General features: G+C 39.4%; 1 protein-coding gene across 4 annotated transcripts; it reads left to right on the top strand.

Moving 5' to 3' along the window:
- The first annotated feature begins 1,491 nt into the window (after window positions 1–1,491).
- On the top strand, window positions 1,492–21,245 carry ppm1ba (protein phosphatase, Mg2+/Mn2+ dependent, 1Ba). 4 transcript variants are annotated; one of them, XM_040037134.1, is made up of 7 exons: window positions 1,492–1,908; window positions 10,804–11,713; window positions 12,319–12,436; window positions 13,622–13,736; window positions 13,968–14,025; window positions 17,275–17,291; window positions 18,120–21,245. In XM_040037134.1, coding segments are annotated over exons 2-7 (1,191 nt in total). In that variant the 5' UTR covers window positions 1,492–1,908; window positions 10,804–10,831; the 3' UTR covers window positions 18,121–21,245. The 4 variants fall into 4 exon arrangements, with proteins under 4 accessions (XP_039893068.1, XP_039893065.1, XP_039893067.1 ...); XM_040037131.1 differs by lacking the exon at window positions 17,275–17,291 and having other exon boundaries at window positions 1,493–1,908; XM_040037133.1 differs by lacking the exon at window positions 17,275–17,291 and having other exon boundaries at window positions 1,495–1,628.
- Window positions 21,246–23,033: the final 1,788 nt, after the last annotated feature.

Below are 23,033 nucleotides of genomic sequence, written 5' to 3'. Positions count from 1 at the left end.
ATTATAAGTAATTACTCTGTGTTAGTCCTGCCACACACTGTCCAGGGTGTACCCTGTATGACAGCAGGATTAGGCTCCAGCCCCATTCTGCAACCCTGAATTGGATACGCAGAATAACATGGGTGGATTTAATTTAGTAGTAACAGCTTTTTGGTTGCCATATTGTTGAAATTCCTTCTCTGTCATGACACTTTGCTCACTGTTTGTTATTGGGAAATAAACTTAACTTACTTAAGAAAAAAATATATTATAATGTCTATGATTATATCTAGCTTATTAAAATTAATAACCATGGCTTGATGAATTGATTGCCTTTAATGTTTTCAGAACATTAGGTCTAGAAGCTGAAGCAGTCGCTGCTGACCGACATCGATGGAGATCACTAGCTGCCCGATGCGCCGCCCGGCGTAGGAGGAACTAAGTACTAAGTAAGTAAGGTCTAGAGGTAACTGATGTTTGATGATAGAAATTTCTTACTAATATTTACTTAATGGCTTGGAGGAATCGTCAGTCTGAAGATTGATGATCAGTTTTTACATGGAAGATAATTTGAAGATAGTTTTTACAACTTAGCAACCCAAAAAGTTGTTGTGATATTAATTTGGAGTGGATTTAAAAAACGTTCACTATGTGATCCATAGCACAGTGGGTAACAAATGACTGAATTTACTACTTAGAATGTAAATTTCCATTGTCTATGTAACCATTTTGCCTCACATTTGAGTTTCGGTTATAAAAGACAACCTTCAGTCCATTTCTTCCTAGATTTCCTCAAGGTGCAATTAACAATGTCTCACTTGGCCACAATATTAAAGCCACATGTCTAATGCCATGAAGATGTCCTGTATGTTGCCAAAAGAGTTTGGATCAGTTGGGGTATGGACACTAGATCCCATGAGTGTTCTGTTTGGCAACTGGATATTTAGATCCTTTACTTCTTGTTCATTGCGAGGAGAAGCCTCCATAGACTTGCAGTCTTGGTAGTTTGTATGCAGGTCAGAACCTAGTGCTTTTTGCAGGGTCCTGCTAGGGGTAGGCACAGCCTTTTGGGAGTGCCATGTGTTGCTTGACCTGTGGCTGTGATTAGGTAATTGGTAACACTGATACTTTCCACAGCTCAGTCCCATGAATATTGTAGCTAAAGGAGTAATTCTCTTCACTCCATTTGTCCTTGGCTTTAATATTGTGGGGGTGATCAGTACTAAGTGTTACAGGGCAATGGAAGTGGCAACAACTAAATGGGGTGTTGCACCGTTTTTATCAATTACTTCCGAACTGTGCTATTTATGGCACGCAGGCACCTCTCTTCTGAAAACAGCATATGATCTGAGGAGAAATTATAAATCTCATAATCTCACCAAAGGCAAATAAAAGATGGATTTTCACAGTTTATGTTTTTAGAGAAACAAATTGACTGGTACATTAGCTGACCAATCGTATCTCAGCTTCGAATCAGTTTTTATCCAATCACAGAAGAGAGCGATAGTCTTGCCCCTCCCAAAAACTGGATTCTGAAAAAGAACGTCATCTACCTTTTTACGTTTAGCTTTAGCAAAAATTAGCTAGGTGTTCAATCATAGATAAATCCTGCCGAACCAAGCGTATTTTCTTTTGAACCGACAGCCTAAGTAAGAGCGATATATTTGGCGCTCCCTGGTATTACAGTGCCAAACATGTATGTAAAAGCCTTACGTCGATGCAGAGACATGTTGAAAGGAGAACTGGTCGTGTGAAACGCTGGCTAGCTTACTCAAAGCTAACTGACGAACAGGGGCCGAGAAGCGAAAGTGGCTAATATTAAGGACTGCTAAGCCTATCACAACAAGGCTGGGTGTCTTAGCATTTCTACCGTGATCACGAGAAGAGGGGCTGATAGAGGGAGAGTGAGAGTGATTCCTTTCATACGCAGTAAGTAACAGTTGGTACTCGGAATGAGCAACGAATCTACACTGGCTAGCGACCCGCTAACGTGTAACGTTAGACAAACAGTTTGACAACTGTGAACTTCGCTAGCTGGTTAGCTAGGAAGTTAGCTAACCAGAGTGGCCTCTGTTTTAGGTAACGAGAATCGAGAATTGGCTTGATTTTACTTCAGGATCTCAAAGTACCGTTATTTATATGTCTTTATTGGGACAGGGAGTACGATATTGTCGTTGACGCCGGTGTAGCCACACTTACTAACACGCCCGAGCTCCATTCAGGTGATTTTCACATTAATTGTAGCGTTTCACGCACTTGTCAATATTCAAATGGGTTATCAGCATCACTCTGCTGGCGGATTAATGATTATCATTCCAACGTTTGGGTCTATCCATGTGATCCGAGAAGGTTTGGTTTGTCTTTATTTGCTTGTGGCATGTGTCGACAGTTTTTCTCCACTAAAATTATTTTTAATCTGATTCATGAATATTTGCAACAGGTGCGACTTACGTGGAACTAGTTTTAACGTGTAGCTTATTCTGGTTACTGCTTAGCATAAAGCTAGCTTTTGTTTTAGACGTCAACATATTGTTTACTAACAATGTACGTAGTAGAGTCTAGCTTTATTTAAAGCTTCTATTCCCATTTGCTCCCATGAAGCTCCAGTACAGGGATTAACTTGTTTTATTGCCTTGTTGTGGGTACTTTTATTGGGTTGTTGGTGTGTGTGGCAGTGTGTTTGTGTGACGGTGTATTCCAGAAATGGCAGCAGCATCAGTGGCATGTTTGTCTTGGCACCTTGATGTGAAATCCTGCAATAGCCATGCTCTTTTAGCCTATGACTGCACTGGGTGCATGGGCTTGTCCAAAGGCCTTTATCTATACCCATGTGGTTACGTTAGTGTGAACTGAAAGGGTTCACAGGCAGATGCATGCTCAGATGTAGTGGCAAGCCTTGAATAACTGAGAGATTAATTTGTGTTTCTGCTTATGTCTCAGAACAGGGTGATAGTATTGGTTAAGATTCTTGAATCAGCTTGTGGGGTTATGTAAATGCTGTGCACGTGCTTTTATAATGTATCCCAAAGGAACTGAAAGTGGTTTTAGTGCATGCTTAAGTACTCCTATGTTTAAAGTCCCTCATCATTTTGCCACTTCTGAGAGTTGAGAAATGATGAGAAAACAGAGGTACATATATACAGTGCAATGCAAAAGTATTTGCTCCCTGTCTGATTTCTTAATTTTTTAAACTTATTTTTCACATTTACATGTTTCAGATCATGAGACAAATTTTAATATTAGACAAGGCTAACCTGAGGAAATATATAATGTTGAATCAAGAAACCACTTAAATTGAACCTGCCTGACAAAGTGAAGTAGGCTAAAAGAGCTCAAAGGGCAACACATCATGGTACGATCTAAAGAAACTCAAGAACAGCAGAAAAACAAAGTCACTGGCATCTGTCAGTCTGGAAAGTGCTTCGAAGCCCTTTCTAAAACTTTGGGAACCTAGCAGACCACGGTGAGAGCCATTATCCACAAATGGAGAAAACTTTAAATAGTGGTGAAGATTCTCAGGGGCTTTTGACCAAAATTACTCCAAGTGCACATCAGTTACTCATCAAGGAGGTCACAAAATAACCCAGAACAGAATTGCAGCACACTCTGTAAAGTCAGAGATCATGATTTAACAATAAGCAAGCGACTTCTGTGGTGGTTTGTTGCTTCAGGATTTGGACAATGATCCAAAACACACCAGCAAGTCCACCTCTGAACGTCTCAAAAAAACCAAAGAGAAAATATAGGTTTTGATGTCGCCTAGCCAAAGCCCAGACTTGAATCCCTCTGGTGTCGCTGAATTAAAACAATTCTGCAAAGAAGAGTGGGACAAAATTCCTCCACAGAAAAAGCCTCATTGCCAGTTATTGCTGCCAATGCTGGCACAACCAGCTAATAGGTTTAGGGGGCAATTACTTTCACACATAGGGTCAGGTAGGTCTCAGTATTTTTTTTTTTCCTTAATAAATTGAATCATCATTGTATTTAACCAGGTTATCTTTGTCTAATATTATAAGTTTGATGATCTGAAACATGTTACAAAAATGGGGGAAAAAAAAAAAAAAAGGAGGGGGCGGGGGCACTTTTTCACAGCACAGTATATTGCAGAGAAAGCACCTGCAGTCCAGTATGACATGACACGTGTACTTTCAACCTCTTTGGTCTGGACAGACATCCCCATCATCTGTTCAAAGGACACTTGTTCCAGGAAATTGACAGCTTCAAAGATGAGTCAGCAAAGAGAGGGGGGATCTGTTTGTTTCACTTGTCAAATTTGTTTAAAAAAAAAATAAAAAAAAAAATCAGAAACTTTTTTTGAGGTAAAGTTGTTTTAATCTTTTTAATCATAACTGAGAACAGTGTGTTATACCAGCTGTTCACTGCCTTCTTTATAAAATCATCAAATGTGGATTTGGCTAATGGGTACTAGCAAAAAGATGATTCATGGCTAAAAGTCAATATAAGCACATTAGTAGAAACTGAGCATTTACATGCCTGTATGTTGTGGATGTTCTCTTCAGAGATGGACTCAATTGTAGAGTTAAACTATAACAGTCACAGCTCAGTTTGTTTTGGGTTTTTTTGTTTTTTTTAAATATTGACTAGCTGCATGTGTTTTTTATAATTTGTTTTTGGTATTGTGATCTAAGGTGGTCATAGCTTTCTTAGTTAAACTATGATGCCTTAAGCTTCAACTATTTGCCATTGCCATCTTGATATTTTGGTAAATCTGACAGTGACAGACATTTAACAACTTATCAGTCACAAGTTGTTGGCATACGCCGAATAATCGTCCTTTCCAAACATGAGCATAATTTGCAAAAGTTCAATTCATGATGCCCTGGAACTACTGTCAGTCTTCAGAATGGATTTTACTTAGTTCATACAACAGCAGAGCTGCTGGGCTCTGCTATGGGGTTATAGCAAATTTCTCCAGGTAGAGGATAGGAATATAAATCTGAACACAAATAAGATTTAAAAAGAAAAGTGAATACTTTGGGAAAGAAATATGACCAATGGTTACTTTTGAGGTGGTAATGCAGCCATGTCAGTTCATAAGAATAAATCAACAGCACTAAGGTGTTTCCTTTATTGAGTTAGCTTTGAAGTTGATGACTTCCATGCTCCCTTTAAATATGTTGCATTACAGTATAGTTGTTGGGTTAACTTTTTGTTTCCTAACTCCACTACTTTAGTTGTGTCCAACTAAAGAAAGGGCGCAGCAGTGGGATATTGTCATGGGCTAATATCCCATTCAGGCTTTTACTTTTTACCTTAATTTCCCCTTATCAGCTCCTCAGCATAGTACAGCACCTCTACAGCAAGCTACACTGCTACCATGCTGCATTTCCTATCAGTCTAATATTATCATCATGTCTTTTTCCCCACACAAAACAGTACAGTAGTTTAGTAAGGTGATGCTGACTTCTAAAGGTAGATTGGCCATTATATCACACACTGTACCTTTCATGTCATCGAGTCAGGAGAGAGAGCTGTAAGACATTAGTAATAGTTCACTGTGTTAAGCCTGTGGTCTGCATTTGACGAGCTAATCTCACCCTGCGTGGATCCTGTCAGCAGCTGACTGTTAAATTGAGTTAACTTGTTAAAGCTATCCTGAAGCTGAGAGTGGTGTTTTTTTCTGGGGCGCCTCAAACAGAAACCAGTGGGGAAAAAATATTTTGGCCTAGTAAATCATAGCAAATCCCGCCTCTGCTTTTTGGTCACCTTCATAAACTACATGAATGTTCAGACAGACATACATGTGGCAGTTCATGTGCAGTCACGTCTGGCCACTACCACTGTTGCTATGACAACCACTCAGCTGCCACTCCAAGCTGGGTAGCCATGGAGACATCAGACTTTGGGTGACATCAGTCTGTGGTGTACAAATTACCTATGCTGGTATTTATTTTTAATGAACACCTGGGGAATTGGCAACTGCCAAAGATTTAGGCTTTTAACCAAACGGCAATTATCAGGACTGTAATAAAATATTTTTAATGAATTTAAAAAAATTGTTTTTTTAAGTGGTTCAAACTTGAATGTGTATCATATGCCAAAAAATAGACTTTTTTGGCATATGATACACATTCAAGTTTGAATACAGACTCTGCTTTACCTGTGTAAGCAGTCAAATGTTAAAGGCCCACTTTGAGCCAGGTATGGTACACGTGATGTGTATGTAGTTGCAGCATAGGTGAGAGCAAATAATGTTTTTTGGTGATTGTGGAAATTGCTTTGATATCTGCTCAGTGTTGTGTGTGTGTGACCGCATTTGTCGTCAAGGTAATAATTCAAGTGTTCTGGACTACTGATGCTTTTCCTCCCTTTGATATGTGATCAGTGACCAAGTGTGTTTGTCTGTCATGCACCTGTTGAATATCATCTAAATTTTGGAAGTCACATCAAACGCTTTGATAACAAACCATTGGCACAGTAAAGAGGGAGAAACTTGGATAAGCATTATTTATGTCTTAGAGATCAGAAGATAAAAAAAGAAAAAAAGAATTCTTTTAAAAAAGGATTCTTTATAAAAATTAAAAACAGATTAGACTCCTTTCAGTCATTATAGAAAGCAGAAGTTTGAAGGAAAAAAAAAAAAAAGTATTTTCTTAATTTCAAAAGTTTATCCACTGGTTACATCATACATAATTTAAAAAACCCAAACCCTTGATCATTACAAAGAAGGGATCTTGTGGTTGTTTTACTCTGGGGTGTACTTTGCTGGCTTCTTATGGGTATGCTTTAGGGTTGGGCGATTGGACGAATATATCGACTATTGACAATAGGCTGAGCCTATCATTGATAGTTTTTACAAGGGCCATTTATTTATTTATTTGCCCATGAGTAAGTTTGCTAATAATGGTGGAGCCTAATAGAAGCAGTCAACAGAAAAAAAAAAAATAGCGCTGTTTTAACAGCACCCTCTTTCATCTGCGAGCAAATGCACCCTCTTCAGAGTTTGCCCAAATGCTTGTTGATAAAGCTACAGAAGCTGGTGATAGCCTAGCATATTTAACTGGATGGTGGACACGTACATGCTCATGCAAGTTAGAGTACTTTGCTCACACTATATGTCTGCACAAGTGGTACACTACTTTGATTACATCCTTATGTTTACCTCTTTCATCTGGTTTAAAGAAAGCCAAAGAAATCCCAAATTGGTGACTTTATTTATTTATTTAGTGCTGTCAACATTAACACGCTGTCATCACGACTAACGCGATTAACAATGAACCCATCTGGAGCGTAAACGGAGTCAAAATCCCTGAAATGTCTCTGTCAACACATTTCGGCAGTTTGTCCAAATTTTGTTCATTCTGCGCTCCAGATTGGTTGAGAGCGTTAAAATCGTGATGACCGTGGTTAACCCGCGTTAATGCTGACAGTATATTTTTTTTTAGTTAGTTTGTCTATGTTTGGACTTCTTCTGTATTGTAAACGCGCAAATCAGTCCGTGCATGATTGCATTGCCCCGCCCATAAAAGTCTACCCATGCGCGAATACATCACCCATCGCCGGAAATTTTGCAAACACTGCCATATATATCTTGCCAACTAATTTCACCTTGTATCAGCCAGCAGCCACTTGCAGTTGGTTGGGGAATATATGTTTTTGAGATGTTACAGGCAAATTTCTAGGACAGTAGGACTGGAGCTTTAGCTATAAAAATGAAATGAGATGCACCTGCCATTGCACAGCTCAGACTGTTACTTGATTGTAGTGCTGTCAAAATTGCTCAAAAATCACATTTGCTTATTATTCATTCATAAATTCCAAAACAATTCCCAAAGAATCAAACTATTTGACTGTGCGCTACTTTGACACACAGTAGGGCTGTTCAATTAATCGAATGTTAATTTCAAGTACAGTTTTGGCTTCCAGCAGTTAAACAGCATAATATAGATAAAGTGTGATGTGTGAGTGAGGTGCATGCTGTCAGCCTGGCAGTGTAGCGTGATATTAGTTGTCTTTGAAGCCTTTCTGTTCTTTTAGTTAGGTGGGGGAAAGATGAGTACACAAAGCGGTCTAAATGCTTCATATGTAGATGAGGGTGACTCACTCACTGAGTCCCCTTCATCTATGTCTAGTTAGCATTCACATGTGTCATTTTGTTGATGAAATCTGTGTTTTTAGATTTGACTTTAAATCATAAGTTAATAGCAAACAGTGGGCACTTATCTATTTTTATTTTTTGAGAGGAACCTTTTAGCTCTGTCCACATGTACATTAACAGACACCATCCTTTGAGTATGCCTGCAACTTACTTGTAAGTAGCACTTATTGATATTTTCAGATATACGGTATGGGTTATTGTGCAATTTCCGTGGCTAAGATTCCATTAAGCAGTGTGACAATCAATAAGACTGTAAAAGTTAATGTTCTCACATTGCATAACCAATAAACAGACTGGATAGAGAATTTCTCTCTGCTATCCAGCAGCGTAATGCTGCTGTGCATTTAGCTAATGCAGGTGCAGTTATTGATAGATAACGCATCCTCTTGAACACTCTGTGAAGTTTGTTAATGCTTTTTGAAGGCAGTTCTGGCTACCCAGAGAAGCTTTTAAACTTTCTTCTGTCTCTTTAAGGATAAATCTAAGTAGCTGCTATTTGTGGATGCGATGTGCAGTGATCACCAATAAGAAATAAGAAACAGTTGATATGTTCCTTAAGCCTTACATAGAAAGTATAAGAAACACAGGAAGAAAATTTCCAGCAACCCAAAAGTTAAATATTCTCCTTAAATATCTGTGGGGATATTTGTAGTCTTTGTGTTTTCAGAATATGCCAAAGCCATGTGAGATTTGTAAGCTGTTTATTTTGGCTAAATAACTTTTTTTCATATCACCCAGCACTAGTTAGAAGAGGAGATGATGGCTGTAAAGCAGTCAAAGATGGGTAGATACCAAAGAAATGGTAACATTTCAAAATCATGAATATATTGCAAGAGAACACTATTTGTCCTCCCCTAGTTATATTATGCAAATCTTTATATATTCCTTCACGATTTCTACAACCTTTCCTAATATCATTAGTAATCATGAAGATTGAAACTTTAATATTGTCCAGTTAGTTTTTCTCAAAAATTAATGGTTGGTATGACTGGCAGTTATCAGGTCTTACTAATACAAATCTCTGATGGATAGTTTGGAATGAGTCCGTCTGTATTTATCATGTATTGATTAGAGCAGGGCGATATGACCAAAAATAATTATCACGATATACATTTGAAAATTTGCGATAACGATATAACTAACGATATAATTGACACTAGACAAAATACTTTACAACTCCACAACTTTATTAGTGCAAAAAAAACCCCATCAATGTATTTTCACTTAAACAAGCAGCTGTTTTTTTTATGTGCATTAAAGTTCTATAAAAATTTAACAGTGCAAATGCAAATTCCTTGCTGACAGTTTAACCAAAAGGCATTTCCAGTGGAAATTGGCCGACATATCCTCAGCTTAACCATGTATAATATCCACAAAACTTAAAAAGAGGTTATACACACACAATGCGGTAATATTATGTTGAAGCACATTACGTATCACTCAGCGAGGCTCCTGCCTACGATAGTCATAATGCTCCGACAATCCATCAAGCGGTGCGGGTTCGTAGCTTAGCAAAGTCGTACTAAAACATTTGACAGATTTTCAAGCGCCGTGTACCACACACAATCGTTTCGAGGTCAGTAAACAAAACCAGAATTCATACATAAGGCACACGGGATTATAAGGGGCACTGTTGATTTTCAGAAAAATCAAAGGATTGATTTTAAGTGTGCCGTATTTTCCAAACAACACGGTAATAATGACAATCTGCTAGCATGCTCTACCAAAAATAGTGCTTTGTTGTGTATCTGACGGACAAAAGCTAAACCAGTGCCACACCACTGAAGTTGCAGCATTTTTACAAACCAATTCTGGTTCATCCGTTTCATTCAACGAACCGCTTTCGCCCTTCTCATTCTCGGTCGCCGCCACGCTTTTTCCACCATGTGCGTATGAAAACAAAGGCACTGCACATGCGTGTTTTACCCATATTATATCGCGATATTTCATTTTCTTATCGTTGCCCAACATTATACCGGTATTACCGTGAACGGTATGATATGGCCCAGCCCTAGTATTGATGCTGATAAGGGTTGTCACCATACTGGAATTTCAAAACTTGATACCGATACTCCGTACTGTTTTTGATACTCAAGGGAAAATGTAATTTCATTTGAGATGGTGATGGTAAAATGCAGGTAATATAACCAGGTACAACACAATAGCTCACACATCTAAATAATTTAGTAGAAGGAAAAACGGTTTGCTAAAGCTAAAACATGGTATGATTTATGATCAAAAAGTTGATTGCTGTAAAAGATATAACCACTCACTACCTGCATTTTAAAACTTTAAAAGTCACTGTTTGTATCAGTGTTATTCCAAATGAGTATCTAATTCAATATTAATTTTAGTGTGAATTAATATCTGAGTATCAAGTTTTTTTTTTTTTTTTTTTGACTACCCAAATGCTGTTGTATATAAACTGAATGCAGTGTCAGCAAGCAACTTTCACACAATGCTACTATAAATCTAGTAGAGATTGAGAACACATTATGAATAGTGATAAGTTATGTGTTTTACTTGAAACAGCATTTTCTGCACTTTTCCTGAAATCTACCAAACACAGTCTTGGCAGTGAATAATTAAGACTCTGTATTGTAATCTACCAGCATAGTAGAAACATAATTAACTGTTCAGTACTGATTCATTGTCTGATTTTCTTTCTCTGTCCCTTGTTTCTTTTTGTTTTTCCTCTCCAACAGCTAGCAGTGGGTCTCTCAGGGCAGAGCCATGGGTGCGTTCCTGGACAAGCCCAAAACAGAGAAGTACAACTCACATGGCGAGGGCAATGGCCTGCACTATGGGCTAAGCTCCATGCAGGGCTGGCGGGTGGAGATGGAGGATGCTCATACAGCTGTGTTGGGCCTTCCAGCCCTTGGTATGACTGACTGGTCCTTTTTTGCTGTGTACGATGGCCACGCAGGCTCTAAAGTTGCCAATTACTGCTCCAAGCATCTTCTTGAGCACATAATCACCGCTAGCTTAGGGGCTGGAAACACACAAGGCTCTCAGTCTGGATCAGACGGCTCCAACGCTTCAGTACCAGTTCCGCCTGCAGTGGAGGCTGTGAAAGCCGGCATCCGGACAGGCTTCCTGAAAATAGATGAGCACATGCGCAGCTTCTCCGACCTTCGAAATGGCATGGACCGCAGTGGCTCTACGGCAGTGGGAATTCTTCTGTCACCTGATCATTTCTTCTTCATTAACTGTGGGGATTCTCGAGCAGTTCTCTACCGCAATTCACAGGTGTGCTTCTCCACACTTGACCACAAGCCTTGCAACCCACGTGAGAGAGAGCGCATCCAGAATGCTGGCGGTTCAGTGATGATTCAAAGGGTTAATGGGTCACTGGCTGTATCAAGGGCCTTGGGGGACTATGATTACAAGTGTGTGGATGGTAAGGGTCCCACAGAGCAACTGGTTAGTCCTGAACCAGAGGTGTTTGTGATGGTTCGGGCACCAGAACAGGATCAGTTTGTGATTTTAGCGTGTGATGGAATCTGGGACGTTATGTCCAATGAGGAGTTGTGCGAGTTTGTGAAATCGAGGCTTGAGATCTGTGATGATCTGGAGAAAGTCTGCAATGAAGTGGTGGATACCTGTTTGCACAAGGTATGTACTTATTTGTTTTGGAGTTTATCATTTGTATATTTTGCTGTGACATCCTCTGCTTTCTTTTGACCTATGGAGACGTACATGTGTAGAAAACTTTGTCAGCAAGATGTCCATTTGAATTTCCTGCCAGCGAAGAACACTATATGATGAAGAAAGTTTTAGAGAATGTGTTTTTTTTTGTTGAAAAAGAGCTATTTGTAACTGCTTTAATGGCTCAGTAAACGTTCCCTTACTAAAAAAAAGGAGACAGAGAAATTGTTTTGGCAGTCTTGAAAACAGGACAAAGTAAAAATGAAAAGAATGAAGTACAGAGCTTTGAAGTACAAAATGCTTGAAAGATGGCTTCAAGTCTTGCAGGTTACTCCTTAATCCTGACCAGCAGCTGTTATCTGCTTGAATTCAATAGATAATAGAGGGGGAAAATGCATTTTATTGCTTATTTACTGTATGTTTTTGATACCGTCATGTTCTACTTGGCTCTGAGTTACAGTGCAGGTTATTCAGTCACTTATTCCCTATGAAAAATGCAAGCTATACAACATCTTCTCTTAACCTGCTCTTTCTTCTCTTTCTTTATTCGTCTGTCCTTTGGTCCGTTTTAGGGGAGTCGGGATAACATGAGTGTTGTGATAGTGTGTTTGCCCAATGCTCCCAAAGTATCCGAGGAAGCTGTGAGGAAAGACACTGAGCTCAACAGTTACCTGGAGTCTCGAGTTGAAGGTGAGAGTGGCTGAATGGAGAAAAATAATGTTTTATTCAACGTATTAATTGTCTTTGTGTGAATGAATTCTACACATAAAATAGGGTATTGAGGGGAAAAAATAGGCAGCTGGGGATTTATTGATAACCTTCCTTTATAAGTTTTTTTTCCCCCATATTTACACCCATCTTATTTCTACTGAAAATGTGCACCATATCTGTATATTCCCTCGATTGACCTTGCTACTTGCTATTGTCTAACCTCCAGCCAAATTTGCTCAGGCTCACAGCAGAAGAATGACACCATCATGACCTCCTTTTCCACTTCAGCGAGCATCTCCCCTCTTTATTCCCTCTCTGCTCCTCTCCTCCCTTCCTTCACTCAAACATTCACTGTCTTGTTGGAATGAATTTCCTTCTCCTTTCCTGTACTCTTTGCCCATTTCTTCTTTCTAATTTCAACCCCTTTTTTTTTTATGTCTCTGGGAACACAAGACCCTTTGAACACAGAGCAGCCTTCTGGTCAGCTCTCTTCGTTCGCTATGTGCTGTTTGAGATGCCGGTCACTTAAGAAATACATTTTTTAGCTCTGAGGAATAACTTAAAATGAATCCTTAAGGTTTTTGTTTTTACCTGTCCGATATCAGTCTCATCTTGAAATAAAATTTAAAAAAAAAATAAGGCCTTAAAATCAACCGTAAGAAATTGAGATTAAAAGACAGGTAATTATTTTATGTGATAAAGTAAGTTCATGTTGGCTGAAAAGCACTCTAAAATGGGTCAAAATCATTCCACTTTTGAAGGTACAGTTCAGAAGTTCAAACAGTGTTTGTGTAAAGCAGGCTAGATGCTTGGCTTAGGGTACTGTCTAATACTGGAAGACAGAGGAGAGAGGGAATAGAACAAAACAGAGAGGGAGGAATTCTCTGGCGGAACATTATCTTGGCCTTATGCCACTCCCAACTCAGTTGCAGGCCTCTTTCTGTCACCATCTTTCTCCCTCTCCTCGTCTCAGAAATACACTGGCTTCCACAAATTGACTTGTATGTTTTCCATCTTCACTTCCTTTCTCCTCATTTGTCACAATTTTGGTCTCTGTCCTTCTGCTGTTCTGCTCTCCCTCCTCTGTCTTTGCACAGATGTTCATGGCTATCATCAGCTCTTTTAATACCGACTTGTGTAACAACATGTCTGGTGCTGTTTTAGAGATGCTGTCTCGGCCAGGGGAGGAGGGGTTTCCAGATCTGGTAACAGTGATGAGAAACCTGTCCACTGACAGCGGCATGCCCCCTCTGCCACCAGGGGGTGGTCTTGCCAGCAAGTAAGCACCATTTGACATTTATTAAAATGTATGATTAAAATATGAAAGCGTTAAACATCTGTAATACTTCATTATGTGCTCAGACAGTGATAATTACAGAAATGTTACAATTTGATTTATTTTTAACAGCTACACCTTTACTCCACTTAGTCTTCCACTGTCTTGTAGCTTTGATTGATGGCTCCAACCAATACCTTTATGAAGTTTTTTGTATCTGTGTTCCACTTGCAGACGCAGTGTTATTGAAGCAGTATACAACCGTCTGAACCCATACAGGGAGGAGGATGGAGTAAGTATCAGTATATAGAAACATAGGTGCTTTGTCTTTGACCATTTAGACATAAAATACTAAAAATGTTAAGGGCACATGGCAAATTTGAGATTTCAACTGTCTTATGTCTCAAGTTTCTTTAACGTATGACTTTAAATGCACTTAGTTGGTTGTAGTTGTACATTTAAATTAACAGTTGATCAGCTAATTATGTAGTCACAGAGTATGTGTGTACGCTCTGTGTAGAATATTCCCATGAAATACCAGTGGGAGATCTTCTTTTGTTAATCTTATGTTGATTCATCTCATGAGGTGGCCTAAGCTGGTGATTTATAGACAAAGTATAAAATTACTGACTTAAGATGTGGCTTTGAGCCCATCCCCTTTCAGTTATGTTAAATGCTGTTTTTCTCTACGCATGGTGCAAGATGATACAGCTTTGTCAGGAAATGTTTGAGTGGAACTATGAAGTTGCAAGTGAAGACATTCATTTTCAGGTTATCTGCTTCAAATAGGCTCTTTTTAATGGTTCATTTTATTTGCCTCCACCGCTTGGAGCTTTCTTTATCCTAACAGAAAAGTGTATGATAAAGACAGGCTTTTAAGTGGAGTTATCTGACACTGGTATGAGAAGTTTTCCCATGTTTGAGCATGAGAATGTGATATGTACACTTCTAAATTTACTTTGCTGCTGAATGGTAGATGTTGCAAATTTTTTAAATTTGCCAATAAGAACACAGGCATTCACGCTCTTATACTGACACCCATTCACATACTGAATGAGGTAGTAAATCTACAATAAAATAACAGCAGATAAAGGCAAATACTAATAGCAAATAGAAGAGAAGAACATCCACCATTTAAAGCTTTCAAGTTTAATGTTTAATAAAAGGGTTTCCCCTGTAAGCCTGGTTTTCAAATGTTGTAGTGGTTGTAAGTGACAGTGGCAGGAGATACTGTGCAGTGACTTTGACAGTGCTGTTTAACTCATTACATTACCTTCTGCTTTTGCTACTGGCAGACGTTTTCCACTTTAGTCAGCATTTTAAAATTTGTGTCCTCATATTCGCCGTTGACATATGTAGACACTGTTTTATACAGCATGTGAATACAAGATGGAATCCAAAATTATGTCCCAAGGAAAGTAATGACTTATTTTTATTTGCCAGTAAAGACAGACACCCTTTGTTACTGTGATTTTTTTTTTTTTTCTTTTTTTTTTTTTTTTTTTATTCTCTACAACCATAGACTGTATATGAAAGATAGCAATGGATATTTTAGTTTCAAACTTTGCATTTTAAATTCTTCAGTGTAAGCATTTTGGCTACCACAACTTTGGTGTTGGAGGCAGAAGTGACCTTATTTGGACAATAAGGGTGTGTACTAAGCTAGCAACTGGCAAACTTAGTTGACAGTTTGTAGACTGCACTGGTGCAATACACACTCTACTGCTAATTAGTGCTAAATAGTAGACTAATAAAATACTAGGGTATGAGTAAACAACACTGAAGGACAAACACACGGGTTGTATTACACAAGCTGTGTTATTTGTCAGATAATAAAGGCACCAGCAGCACACACAGGCTGTTCAATTTATTGACTAAACTTAGTGACTGATTTAGATTCTGTTTGTGGAATTCTGACAGGGGATGGTAGCTAAGATGGCTATTTTCATACCCTAAATAAACTGAGGGGCTGTATGCAGCACCAGTGTAAGAAAAATAAAGATTGTTTTGAACTGTGAACCATTCAAAGCTGAAATGAACATAATGGGTCTGGTTCACTTGAGGTGGATTGCATAAATAAGCTTTTCACTAATGTTTATTGGAAAGTTAAAAAAATGTCCTGGTGTTCTTTTCTAACTATTGATGCAGCTTCATGTTCTTTGAGGTAATGGATAGTGTGTTATTGACTGAGGGTGCCAAGGCACTTGTTGAGCCAGGTTTTTAACCTGCATTTATATTTGCAGGTTACAACACATAAGCTCATTATAACCATAGAGTAGGAAAAACAATCAGTTTATATGAACAGTATTTTTATTGTTGTCCTCTTTCAAATATAGGCCTGTTTCTCTATTTCTATTATTATTATTATTATTATTATTGAGGTAAACTGTTTGAGTGCTTATGAAATGTTTGCACTCCAACAAGTTTTGTCCAAGGGTTCCGTGTTTTCTACAGAGATGGAAAATACAGAATTTTAAATCTTTGATTTTGCAGCTGTTGTTACCTGCCTGCATGTTTCACACAAACATGTTCTTTGACAATCACGACATGAAAAAAGGGGATACATAAAGAAGTTAACTGCACAATTAACTGATTTCTTTTTTTGTGGACCCATTTATTTTATTTTAAAAAGAGAGAAACGTTTGATTGTTTTCACTATTTACTTGCCACTTAATTACTTTTGGTATAGTACGAATGGCTATGGGGGGGGGTGTCTGTTAAATTTATGAAAATATAGTTAGAAGTCCAAAATTTATGTCTTCCTTCACATTTATCATAGCCGTCCAGTGGGCCGGATTGGAGTCTGTCGGTGCAATTTTGGCCCCTGGGCCTTATGTTTGAGACCCCTGTTGCAGTAAATGGCTTACAGTATTGCATGTGTGAACTTGTAAATGTTTATAAAGGATTGACAAATTTTGTGTCTGTGAGAGAATCTCACACTGAGATTGAGGCCACTATCGTGTTGTTTAGAATGATAAGCACTGCAGTGTCCTTAAAGAGCTCTACCTGCATATAAGGGGTCTTGTGTGGTGTGGGTGTGTGTGTCCTGTTAGCTGGATGTGATATTTGCCTCATGGTGTTGTCTTGGATTTTCTGTAATGAGTTAGAGGTACTGTGATTGTTTGCTTTGTGTATACATAATCATGGAAAAGAAATGCCTACATGAAACGGATATTGGCGCCCCCTTAAAACTACAGTGGGTAGGTTCTGTGTGTGACTGTACACTGTGACAAAAAGTTTTGAGTGCTACCACCTGCTAGGTGTTAGGAGAAGGAAACAAGGCTGCTTGTCATAACATTGTCAAATAGAGCCATCCTAGTTTAACCTCGGCAGGTTTCTTTGTCTACATTAAGTGGCTAAGCCGTCCTACACAGCTGCTAGAAAGAAGCATGTCATAGTAGCTCAATTAGTGCTGGTTGCACCCTTCATTTAAACATATTTTGCACATGGTGTGTAGTAAGGTACGCACCTGTAGTCACATACACATTGACAAGGGATGTATCTATTGTCTAACTGTGTGTTCACCCTCTGATTAACGCAGCCCTCCTGTTTCATTTGGTAAGTGATCACATATATAACTGTTACACCCCCACCTCCCCCTTTTCCAACCCCTCATCTACACACATGCATACAACCACACATGCACACATGTGTACAAACACACATTCTTACAGGCATGTAAGTGGTGACCTGCTACACAAATCCTCCCTGTCACACCTTCATCTGTCTCTACTCCCTGCTCTGATCTGCTGTCCTGCATGTGGAGCTCCATTTAAGAGTTTAAGGCGTGTTCATGTGGACGTCTGCAGACATGATTGTCGAGGTCTGATGAGGATGAATGATAAAGGTGTTTCTAGTCCTGTCCGTCCCCCCCCCTCTCACGTCACAGGCATACAAACACGCATGCACTGTTCCTACACGCATGCATCGCTGTCTCACTCAGTCTTTCAGCAGCTGCACGCAACTATACAACAGTCTGTGTTTCTGTGTCCCTCCTCGAAATAAGACGGAAGGCCTTGGAGTTGTTTTGTTGGAATATGTTAAAGAAAGACTCCGGAGATGGAGGTTGAAAACGTTTACTGCCTCACGCTGCTGTTGTAACAGCATTGTAAATATATTGTGTTGTTTCTTTGTTGAGTTGTGTTGGTCATAAGGAAAACTGACCTTCAAGTCTGGGTTTGGGGGAATAAATCCTTGAGTTTTACTTTTAAAATGTTTTGTTTAGGTTTTTTTTTTTTTTTTTTTTTTTTTAATAAAAAGTGTCTTTTTTTTTCTTCCCACCCTTCTCTCCTTCCTTTGTTTCCTGACTTTTCTCTTATTTCTTCTTCCTCTATTTTACTCTCCTTTGCCTCCCTGTTTTCTCCTCTCCCTCTTTTCCTTTTGCAGAGTGGAGCGGAATTGGAGTACCACTGGTAGCTGTCCAGCACAACTGCCTGATCGAAAATACAGGACCACTATTCCACATGAGATTACATTCTTTGTCACCTTTTTTAATTTTTTCTGTAATTCATTCCCCCCCCCCCCCCACACTGAGAATAACTGAAGCTGAAATCTTGGTTTTAAAAACACCTAATGTGGAGGACTGCAAAACTGTTTTTGTTCCTTTTTTTTTTTTTTTTTTTTTAAATAGACAAACTATGGGGGGGGGGGGCACTGCGTTCATGTTCCGACTCCAGAACTACATCTACAATATAAACACAGCGAGGAGGAGGAGAGGCCAACAAGCACAGTTTCTCTTGCCCCTTGTTTTCTTTTTTTTTTTCTCCTTTTTTTTTGTGGATTTGCAGAGACAGAGGTCACAGGTCTGAATCTTTTAGGGTTCTGTGGTGCCTTGCTTAGACCAGAGAGAGAGGGAGGGAGAGAAGGGAGGACCTCATAACTCGCCAGCCAGCCACGACCAAAACCAACCACTTGTGGATTCATTGTAAACACTGAGAAGGCTTAAAGTGGTTTGTGGCATTATTTGTTTGGAAGTGTGAACTTTTTCTTGCACCTGACGGGGAGTTGATCGACCACACAAGCCTGCAACTCAACTACACACCTTAAGCTATACTGTCCAGTTCAGGATCTGGGCATTACTGGTACACAAACAGGAGCCAACTCTTCACTTATTAATGGACATGGCTCACTGGAGATCACCTTACAGAACTCACAGAAATGTAATAAAAATAACTAAATGAATCACTATCCAAAGACCTTGAGGTTAAACCCTCAAATTCAGGGTCTGAAAGCCTGAGAATCCACACCTGACGATAAGGGGAGCACTTATGTGAGAGACTTTCTGGCACCAAATCCCAGTTTGACTCCTGGATATTATGTCCAGACTTAAATGGGACGTGGACTGGTTTGCCCAGCTGCAACTACATTAAACTTGAGCGTGATAGCGACTCTTCTTGCATGTCTGCTTACTTTCTGTCTGCTCATCTCTTTCAGGATATTGTCACTTGATTTGTCACTCTTCCCTTCTGTCTGCCTTATATTTTAATTTTTTGTTGTTTTAACTTCAGTTTCTCTGCTGCTTCATGAGGCAGAAGAGACTCAGCTCTCATTTTGCATTTGCAGACAATGCCAGAATCATAAGCTTTTGAGCCTGCTGTTGTGGAAGATATTATAGAAAGATAGAAACTGTATATGAAATTCATAAATATAAAAAATATATATAGGGAGATATCTATATAGACAGAAATATTTTGATTTGTTTGTTGTCCCTTAAATTCCCAGCCATGGTATTCATTGCGGCCTAATCTGGGGGGGGGAAAAAAAAGGGGGGGGGGGGGACACCCCCACCCAATAGCCCAACCCATGATGCTGCACGCACTGTTCCCACACAGCAGCGTTCCAAAGACAGGGTTTGGGGTAAAGGAATTCCAACCGCCCCCTCATCCTTAACACATGCGCACACACAATCCTGCTCATGCTACAGCTTGCCTTTTTCTATCTCTCTGATATCCTGTGTGTGTGTATATATATTAAAAAAAAGAAAGAAGAAAAAACAAAAATACCTTTTTTTGGGGTTTAGATTGTAAACATTTATTTACTTAAAAATATGCTTTTTTTTTTTGGTATACTTTTTTTTTTTTTTTTTTTAAATTACTATTGCTGTGGTCGTGTTACAAATGGATAAAGAAAACACGAGGAACCTGAAACATACCTTTTACAACATATTGGGAGACTTTGGTTTCGGCTATTCACTGTATGAAGTTGAAGGAGGGACACTGTAGGCTGAGGAGAAGGGGTTCTCCACTGAGAGTTAAATTCGCAGTCACTGAATTGGTGTTCTTTTTCTTTTTTCCCCTCTTTCCCCACAACCACCTTCATTGACTTTACCTTGAAGGCACAGGGCAGTTGCTGATTTAGGTTGGGTTTGAGTTTACCAGGAGTCTTTTGTGTTAACCTAAGCACTAAAAAAAATTGATGGAAGCTTTAGAGATGGATATTTATCAGGAAAAAAAACTCAAGTCTTTTACAGTGTGCACACACATGCATTGTCTATGTGTGTGTAGTATTTAGATGGGGTTAAAATATGCTATAAATACAAACCTGTAATATACAGGTATATATATTCAATCATTTAATGGCAAATGTAATGTGCTTTCTGAAGTGGCAGTATTGGAAGAGAATAGACCTAACAGAGATTGCTGGCTGGTTAATGTTATTGTGGTACACTTGCTCTTGGTGCCATATGACAAATAGGTACTTGAATGTGTAGTTCTTTTGCAGTTACAGTTGTTTTAATGCAATGGTATAACTTTTCTTTGTGGTGGAGGGAGTGGGAGGGGTGGTATCTCCTATTGGTGCATGTTTTGTGATTGAGGAAGGAGTGTAATTTGCGTGTGATATGCACTGGGTGGGCGGGTGGGTGATAATGTGGACAATGTTCGGTGTGGTGGAACACAATGTTGGAGAGGAAAGGCAGTGATAGAGGAACAACCTGTAGATGAACTGGAGCACAAATGAGGATATTAATTCACTTTTAGGTACTTAACGTACAAATTAATTTCCCTTATTTTAAACCCCCCAAACTGCATGTTTCCCATCATTCCCATTGTGAATGTTGTCATATCTCAGATTCGCATACTTTTTAACATTGTGCAAGCTTTTACCACACTGAACATGGTCTTCAGTTAAGGTTTTTGTTTAAGCTATATCAGACACTGGGCTTGGAGAGAATTTAAGGGAGGGAAGGACAGAGAAACATTTATTTTTCTGAATGTAATTCTTCATTAGTCACACTGATTCCACTGCATGGACGGAATACAAGCAGCACTGCAGGTTCACATTCTCTCCTCATCGGTCATTTAATGGCAGAACAAGCTACCTTGGCTTCCTTTGTTTAAAATAAAATAAAATATATACTTGATCATTATTCTGATTGTGGAATATAATGTCAGAACTTATGTGGGAAGACATAAGATAAAGGAGTTTTTGAAAGTTTGGCAATGCCTGGATAATTTGACCCTGACTTGTTGCTATGATTTAACGTTCTGTTGAGTAAAGAGAATTTTACAAGCATTTGGTCTCCTGAACCTGTCAGTTATTTTTGGGCCGGTTTGAAGGTTTGCATTCCCTGTGGGCTTTTTAGCATAGACATGTGTTTCTGGTCACTCTTTATATACAAGTAGAAGTTCTGTACAAGAATAAGTTACCATATAGGTCAGAAAAGAGAGCAGTAACTTCAAATTCAAATTTTATTTGTCACGTACACAGTCATACACAGTACGATATGTAGTGAAATGCTTGGACAACTGCTCGTGACCTAAAGAAAACAAAAAAGGAAAAGGCTATGAATAAGATAGGAAATAAATATGAAAAATTAAAAAGGGTAAATTTAACTAGGAAGGAATAAAATATAAATTAAGGTTAAAAATGAAATAACTGTACAACACAAATTAGAATGAAGGGTAAATACTGGGAGAATAAGATAAAATATATAAATTAAAGTTGAAAATAAAATAACTGTACAACAAAATACACAATATAGAACTATATAAGAATGTATGAAGAAATATAAATAAATATATACACAATAACAGCAGCATATACACAATAACAGCAGCGTGATTTAAGTAATGAAGTGAAAACAATGTCCAGAATGTCCAGTGTGTGTAAGAACTCGGATGGTGCGCTCAGCTGACCGCACAACCCTCTGTAGAGCTCGTCTGTCCTGCATGGTGCTGTTCCCGAACCAGGTTAAGATGTTTCCCGTCAGGATGCTCTCTATGGTGCACGAGTAAAAGTTCCTGAGCACCTTGGAGGGCAGTTGGAAGTCTCTCAAGCGTCTGAGGTGGTAGAGACGCTGTCGGGCCTTTTTCACCACGGTGTTGATGTGACAGGACCATGACAGGTCCTGCGTGATGTGAACTCCGAGGTATTTGAAGCTGTCCACTCTCTCCACTGGGCACTCGTTGATGACAGGGGTCTGGTAGTTCCTCTCCTGCTTAGTGCTGAAGTCCACTATCAGCTCCTTTGTCTTACTGACGTTTAGAAGGAGGTTCCTCTGGCACCAGTTCTCCAGATTCCTAATCTCCTTCAGGTAGGCCGTCTCGTTGTTATCAGAGATCAGGCCCACCACGACGGTGTCGTCAGCAAACTTGATGATGGTGGTGGAGCTGGTAGTGGCCACACAGTCATATGTGTACAAAGAGTACAGCAGGGGCTCAGAACACACCCCTGGGGGGCTCCAGTGCTGAGAGTGGTGGAGGCTGAGACATGTCCGCCCATCCTTACTGCCTGTGGTCTGCCAGTTAGGAAGTTGGAGATCCACAGACACATAGATGAGCTGAGTCCCAGATGCTCCAGCTTGGTGGTGAGTGTGGAGGGAATTATGGTGTTAAATGCAGAGCTGTAGTCTATGAAGAGCATTTTAACATAATTCCCCCTTCTAGTGTCCAAGTGAGTGAGTGATGTGTGGAGGAGATGAGAGATGGCATCGTCTGTGGAACGATTTGGACGGTAAGCGAACTGTAGTGGGTCCCAGTGTGTCTGGTAGTGAAGAAATGATGAAGTCTCTGACCAGGCGTTCAAAGCACTTCATCACTACTGAGGTGAGGGCTACAGGGCGATAGTCATTGAGAGAAGCAGGGTGGGGTTTCTTCGGGACAGGAACAATGATGGACTCTTTGAAGCATGTGGGGATCACCGACTGAGATAGAGAGATGTTGAATATCTCAGTGAACACAGGAGCTAGCTGGTATGCGCAGTCTCTTAGGATACGACCTGGGATGCCGTCTGGTCCTGCTGCTTTCCTGGTGTTCACTCTCTTGAAGGCTCTCCTTACTTCATGCTCGGAGATGACGAGCA

Source organism: Simochromis diagramma, unplaced genomic scaffold, assembly GCF_900408965.1.
Source record: "Simochromis diagramma unplaced genomic scaffold, fSimDia1.1 OVJJ01000330.1, whole genome shotgun sequence".
In the NCBI taxonomy this organism is placed as follows: domain Eukaryota; kingdom Metazoa; phylum Chordata; class Actinopteri; order Cichliformes; family Cichlidae; genus Simochromis; species Simochromis diagramma.
Note: the sequence above shows the minus strand (reverse complement) of the source record. Positions and strands in the feature narration are given on the sequence as shown.

Bases quoted from the DNA above. Each gene is read 5' to 3' on its own strand.
- ppm1ba (XM_040037131.1), top strand. From the start codon at position 10,832: ATGGGTGCGTTCCTGGACAAGCCCAAAACAGAGAAGTACAACTCACAT. The intron at 12,437-13,621 runs GTGAGAGTGGCT...GTGCTGTTTTAG, and splicing joins CCTGGAGTCTCGAGTTGAAG to AGATGCTGTCTCGGCCAGGG. The intron at 14,026-18,119 runs GTAAGTATCAGT...TTCCTTTTGCAG, and splicing joins CATACAGGGAGGAGGATGGA to AGTGGAGCGGAATTGGAGTA.